The 7,070-nt window shown below is 40.4% G+C and overlaps 1 protein-coding gene across 2 annotated transcripts in view; it reads left to right on the forward strand.

Moving 5' to 3' along the window:
• The first annotated feature begins 1,493 nt into the window (after positions 1 to 1,493).
• Positions 1,494 to 7,070, forward strand: part of FAM81A (family with sequence similarity 81 member A) — a 57,307-nt gene continuing 51,730 nt past the window's right edge. Inside the window, exons 1-2 of one of the 2 annotated variants that reach the window (XM_040492841.1) lie at positions 1,494 to 1,596; positions 2,593 to 2,866. In XM_040492841.1, the coding sequence (XP_040348775.1) occupies positions 1,577 to 1,596; positions 2,593 to 2,866 (294 nt within the window). In that variant the 5' untranslated portion in view covers positions 1,494 to 1,576. The remainder of the gene's footprint in view (positions 1,597 to 2,592; positions 2,867 to 7,070) is intronic. The other variant, XM_040492840.1, reaches the window with a different exon arrangement.

A 7,070-nucleotide genomic window follows, 5' to 3' on the forward strand; every position in this document is an offset into this window, starting at 1 on the left:
GGCAGGGATGAGAAGGGTGTTTGTGATATAGAGCTCACGGACAAAGGTATGAAGGCAGAAGAGTGCATGACATACTCACGGACCGTGGTGGGTGGCGTGGCATTGGCTGGAGTGGCCCCATATGGAGCTGGGAGAGGGGCCTATGCCAGAGTGTTCCAAGAGCGTAGAAAGTACAGGTGGTGTTAGAGTATTGAGGGAAGGTGTGGAACAGTCTCTCTGTTCTCCACGTTGGGAAATCCTATTCATTTTCCTTAGTTCCTCCCTGACCTGCTGCTACCCAGGAAACAGTAAGGCATCTTCTTTTTTCCTCCCTATGTGTTTTTCGTTCATAGCCATTTATCCCATTGTTTCTCTGTAGGCTGTGAAACCCTTGAGGGGGAGGGTATTTTTGGTCTTACACATTTAGGTTACTCAGCTGCAAAACAGATGCCAAATAAATGTTTCGTAGGTTAGGCTATTCTATAGATTAATATCTCAACTAAGGTATATTACAACTTTTAAATGGTAAAGATTCTATGATTCTAAATACTAACATCTTCCACACTGGCCTGATTTCATGTAATCTAAATGACAGATTATTATCTTGAGAAGTGAAGAAGTCCTTTGGCATCATAACTTGTTTGGCATGAATCACTTTTTTCTTAAATGTAATTTCTTTAAATTCAAAGTTCTTTGTCTAGGAAAATGAAATGTTCGCATTTTGAAACTCTAAAAATAACACACTGGGGAGATGATGCCAAAACAGTGGTTTCAATCACAAATGCTCTCTGAATCCAGCATCTAAATGAGAACTAATTACTGAATCAGATCATGGTTACTAGGCATTCATTGTGTTAAGGCAATTAACAGCAGTATTGAGAAACTCAAGTAAGAAAATATTTTAAAAACTCTCCAGTTTTGTTCAAATTTCTAGTGTGCTGGGATGATCAACTGTTCCTTATATGCAAGGAATAATATGAATGATGATATCTTATTGTACAGTTTTAATAAATATCAATCTTATTCTCTTAGTGGATAGATAGGTTCCCCAAGTCAGATCTGATTGATGTGTTGTTTAAGATTGATTTAGAAATAAGTGCTTTTAATTTGCTATGGAGTTTACTAAATTTGCTGAGTTCACATTTACTAAGGTAGTTTCCTACCTTACATGATTGAAAAAGCCTGTTAAAGAAACTATCTTGTTTCCCTAAAAGGGGTTTCTCAAGCTTGACATGCAGGTACGGAATGAGGAAACTTCAGGAAAACCCACTTAACAGTCTTTGTTGATCTGTCTAGCAAGGCTTCGTAGTATTAATTTTGATTTTGCTTGATTCTTTTCTCCTTATTTAGAAGCATTTGCTGTTTATTCCGTATGTAAGATAGAAGACATTTAATAATACAACTGATTGGTGTGTTGGCATAATTTACGATCCACTTAGTAAGTTAATAATAAGCTTTAGACGTCATTTAAATTCCAGATATAAACTGTTAAATAATTTAATGCTTATTTTTTTCAACAGATGTGAATTATTAAAAAGAAAATGGCCCGATGGTGCCCTGTATTTCCTTCTCTCGTCACCGAGGAAAGGTATAATATATGGAAAATATGCATCTAAGGTATACTTTTCCTTTCCACCAATCCCATGAGGGCTGCTAGTGGGTGTGATGGTTATTATAAATGAAGGCTTGTGGCTGTTACATTACCCAAGGATGATTTTGTTCAAGGGCAATAGAAGTACAGTTGTGTTCCCTCTCCAGCTTCCGTTATGTAGAATGCTGTTGGCTGCTCAGCGATAGTGAGACGTGAAGACCTCATAATAGCCCTGCAGTATAGCTGTACTTCTGGTCACTGGTAAAATGCAACTGTAGAGGCCTGGTGACTAGTGTCCCACTAACCCTTTTAAATCAGAAGTTGCAGATTGGGGGTCCATAGACCAGAACTGGCTCATGGAAGCGCATTGTTTGGCCTGCATTATCTTAAAATACTTTTTAAATGACTTGTTAACATTTAAAAGTCAGGTGATTTCACATACAAGTCTGAATTTCCTGGCTATTCTTAAAATATGAGATGATCTGGAAAAATAGACCCACATCCCCAGATGGTTACTCATGGATGGGGCAGAACTGGGGCTGCCTTTAGTGGAGGAATGCCCTTTCCAGGTCTCCGCAGTCCCCTCCCGATCATATGTGATATGCATCATTCATTTATGTTAGCTGCTTAACCCTTGTAGGCCTTTGAGTTTGCTAGTATGTTAGAAAACTGCTGTAGGGGAATGGAGGACGAGGGCATGTCAGGAGACTTGACTTCGATGATACAGCTTAGTCTTGATAACACAGCTTCAACTGGGGAGACATCTGTGTGCCCAATTCCACCAGCCTCTTGATTTTGGCGGTCATGGAACCTACTACCAACACACTGAAGTGTCTGCGTATGATTGTTTAAAGTTTCCTGGCTCACAAGGAAAACTCTTTGGTGCAGAAACCCTCCCTCAAACCCTGTTTCGCTTGTAGGGATAAATAATTGGCATATCCTTCTCTGGAAAGTCTTGACTCTGGCTTTGAAAATTACTTTTCCCCAATTAACAACCCTAGTAATGTGGCTCCCTTGCACAGGCGAGTTAGAACCATGCCCCGACACAGCCAGTCCCTGACCATGGCACCCTACTCATCTGTAAGCCTAGTGGAACAACTGGAAGATAGAATCCTCTGCCACGAGAAAACAACCGCTGCCCTTGTGGAGCACGCCTTCAGGATTAAAGACGACATTGTCAGCAGTTTGCAGAAAATGCAAAACAAAGGGGGAGGTGACCGCCTGGCCAGGCTTTTCTTGGAGGAGCACATCAGAAACATCACTGCCATAGTGAAGCAACTCAATCGGGATATTGAGGTGAGTAAGGTGTGTGCAAGTCAGCGTGGCCGCGATCCTTCCCACAGACCTGCAGGGGCTCAGCAGGCGGAATTCTTGCCTGCCAGGCAGTAATGCATTCAGACCAAAGCTTTCGGGCTGTGTATTCTAGCTTTCGCCAAGGAAACCCGCTTGAGCAAATAGCCTAATTAAATTTATTTCAGTATTTGATAGCAGTTACTGTCAGTGTCATTTATGTTTAATCTAAATTTACCTTGCTGACTATGAAATCTCTTCGTTTTGTTCGGCTCTCAATGAAGAGGCAGAAGAACTAGTCAAATAGTTTCCCTGTAAAACCCTTCATATTGTCACAGACAGCTATTAAGTCAATTACTAGGCCAGCCTTTGCTGCTTCAGATTAAATGTTTCTAGGTCATAATGATTACATATAATTCAGTTTATTATTCAAACAGTTTATGCATTTGGATTGCTTCTCAGACTTCCCTTTTATTGCTTTATTTTTTTCTTTGAAATGAGCCCAATGAAAGGCCAGTAGTGGCTAAATTTTTAAAATTTGTAAATGTACTGCTATTTATTGAATAATCACAGGGACCACACAATTTAGTGCAGAAGCTTAAGATTGTTTAGGGCCTGAGTTTTCACACTGAACAGTGTTGATATCCTTCACATGTAATTTTTAAATATATAAATAAAAGATATGTGGATAGATTAAGGAAAACCTTTGCTTCAAGTCATAGAGATTGTACCTGACTTATGCTTCCTGAAATTAAGCCTTATTCTTTTCCATGTCAGATTTGTGTTTATTTACTTTTTAATACTTTATTGATGTATAATTTATAAGGCACAAAAATCCACCCAGTATGAGTGTACAATTCAGTATTTTTAGGAAATTTATACCGTTGTGCAACCATCAACCCAACTCAGTTGTAGAACATTTCCATCACCCTGAAAATTTCTTTTTTTAAAAATTTTTTTTAATGTTTATTTATTTTTAAGAGAGATACAGAGAGACTGAATGCAAGCGAGGGAGGGGCGGAGAGAGAGGGAGACACAGAATCCGAAGCAGGCCCCAGGCTCCGAGCTGTCAGTATAGAGCCCAACGCGGGGCTCGAACTCACGAACCGAACCATGAGATCATGACCTGAGGCGAAGTCAGACGCTCAACCAAATGAGCCACCCAGGCGCCCCACCCTGAAAATTTTTATAGGTCTCTTTGCCGTCAATCCCTACTTGTACCCCAGGCCTGGGAAATCACTAAACTGTTTTCAGTCTCTATAAACGTGTCTCTTCTGGAAATTCCATATAAATGGAGTCTTAGGATATGAAGTCTTTTGCAACTGGCTTTTTTCACTTAGCATGATCTTTCTGAGGTTCAGTCACGTTCTAGCATGTATCAGTGCAGGCATACATCAGAGATCTGGCAGGTGCGCTTCCAGATCACCGCAATAAAACGAATATAGCAATAAAGCAAGTCAAATGAATGTTTTGGTTTCCTAGTGCATATAAACGTTATGTTTACACTATCCTGTAATCTATTAAGTGTACAGTAGCATTATGCCAGGAAAATGTACATACCTGAATTTAAAAATGCTTTATCGTGGGGCGCCTGGGTGGCCCAGTCGGTTAAGCATCCGACTTCAGCTCGGGTCATGATCTCACAGTTCATGAGTTCGAACCCCGCATCAGGTTCTGCGCTGATAGCTCAGAGCCAGGAGCCTGCTTCGGATTCTGTGTCTCCCTCTCTCTCTGCCCCTCCCCCATTCGTGCTCTGCCTCTCTCTCTCTCAAAAATAAATAAACATTAAAAAACGTTAAAAATATTTTACTGCTAAAAAATGCCGACCGTCATCTGAGCTTCTCATGAGTCGTAATCGTTCTGCCTCAGTGCCGATGGCTGCTGACTGATCAGGGTGGTGGTGGCTACAGTTGGGGTGCCTACAGCAATTTCTTAAAACAAGACAGTAATGAAGTTTGCTGCATTAATTGGCTCTTGTTTCATGAACAGTTTCTCTGTAGCATATGATGGTGTTTGATCCTCTTTTCCCCACAGTAGAACTTCTTTCAAAACTTTCATCAACTAGGTTTACGTAATATTCTAAATTTTTGTTGTCATTTTAACAATCTTCATAGCATCTTCACCAGGAGTAGATTCCATCTCAAAAAAAGACTTTCTTTGCTCACTCATAAGAAGGAGCTGTTCATCTGTTGAAGTTTTATCGCGAGATTGCAACAATTCAGTCCCATCTTCAGGCTCCACTTCTAATTCAAGTTCTCTTGCTATTTCCATATCTGTAGTTACCTTCTCCAATGAAGTCTTGAACCCCTCAAAGTCATCCGCAAGGGTTAGAATCAACTACTTCCAAGCTTCTGTTCTTGTTGATATTTTGATCTCTTCCCATGAATCACAAATGCTCTTAACAGCATGTAGAATGGTGAATGCTTTCCAGAGGGATTTCCAGAAGGAATCACTGTCTGTGGTAGCTCTAGCCTTATGAAATGTAGTTCTTAAATAATGGAAGTACTCCTTGATCCTTTGGCTGCAGAATGGATGTTGTATGAGCAGGCATGAAAACAACATAAATCTCATTGTACATCTCCATCAGAGCTCTTGGATGACCAGATACACTGTCAGTGAGCAGTAATATTTTGAGAGGAATCTTTTTTTTCTCAACAGCAGATCTCAACAATGGTCTCCAAATATTCAATAAACCATGTTGTGAACAGATGTGCTGTCATCCAGGCTTTGTTGTTCCATTTATAGAGCACAGACATAGTAGACTTATCATAATTCTTAAGGGCCCGAGGATTTTCATAATGGTAAATGAGCATTGGCTTCGACTGAAAGTCACCAGCTGCATTATTAGCCCCTAACAGGGGGTGAAGCCTTGAAGCCAGGCACCGACTTCTCCTCTCCAGCTATGAAAATTTTAGATGGCATCCTCTTTCAATATAAGGCTGTTCCATTTACATTGAAAATCTGTTGTTCAGTATAGTCACCTTCATTCATTATCTTAGCTAGACCTTCTGGATAACCTGCTACAGCATCTACATCAGTACTTGCTGCTTCACCTTGCACTTCTATGTTATGGAGGTGGCTTCCTTCCTTAAACCTCATACATCAATCTCTGCTATCTTCAGACTTTTCTTCTGCAGCTTCGTCACCTCTCAGCCTTCACACAATTGGAGAGAGTTAGAGCCTTGCTCTGGGTTAGACTTTGGCTTAAGGGAATGCTGTGACTGGTTTGATCTTCTGTCCAGATGACTCACACTTTCTCCATATCAGTAACAAGGCCCTTTGGCTTTCTTATCATTTGAGTGTTCATCGGAGTAGCACTTATAATTTCCTCCAAAAATTTCTCCTTTGCGTTCACAACTTGGCTAACCATTTGACACAAGAGGCCTAGCTTTTGGCCTGTCTTGGCTTTCGACATGCCTTCCTCACCAAGTTTCTTCATTTCTCCTTTTGATTTAATGTGAGAGACATGCGAGTCTTCCTTTCACTTGAACACTTAGCGGCCATTGCAGGCTTATTCGTTGGTCTAATTTCAGTACTGTTGTGGCTCAAAGAATTGGGGGGCCCAAAGAGAGGGAGAGAGATGGAGGAATGGCTGGTTGGTGGAGCAGTCAGAACACACACACATTTATCCGTTAAATTCACTGTCTTATATGGGTGCAGTTTGTGGCATGCCACAACAATTACTGTAGTAACGTCGAAGGTCGCCGATCACAGATCACCATAAAAAGTATAATAATAATGACAAAGTTTGAAATATTGTGAGAATTACCAAAATATGACACAGAAGCATGAAGTGAGCAAATGCTGTTGGAGAAATGGCGCCAGTGGAATTGTTAAACACAGGGTTGCCACAAACCTTCAGTTTGTAGAAAACTGAAGTGTCTGGGAAGCACAATAAAACAAGGAATGCCTGTAGTTCATTTCCTTTTATGTCTGAGTAGTATCCTACTGTATGGATATGCCACATATTGCTTATCCATCCATTAATTGATGGACATTTGGATTGTCTCCAGGTTTTAGCTGCTGTGAACACTTGATTATATAAGCCTGTGTGGACATGGTTTCATTTCTCTTGGGTAAATTACTAGGAGTAGAATTGCTGACTGAGTCTTACAGTAAGCGTATGTTTAACTTTTTAAAACATAGCCGAATAATTTTCCAAAGTGGCTCTCCACATTTTACGATCTCATCAGCAATATATGAGACTTCT

This window comes from Herpailurus yagouaroundi, unplaced genomic scaffold, assembly GCF_014898765.1.
Source record: "Herpailurus yagouaroundi ecotype Mexico unplaced genomic scaffold, PumYag 184, whole genome shotgun sequence".
In the NCBI taxonomy this organism is placed as follows: domain Eukaryota; kingdom Metazoa; phylum Chordata; class Mammalia; order Carnivora; family Felidae; genus Herpailurus; species Herpailurus yagouaroundi.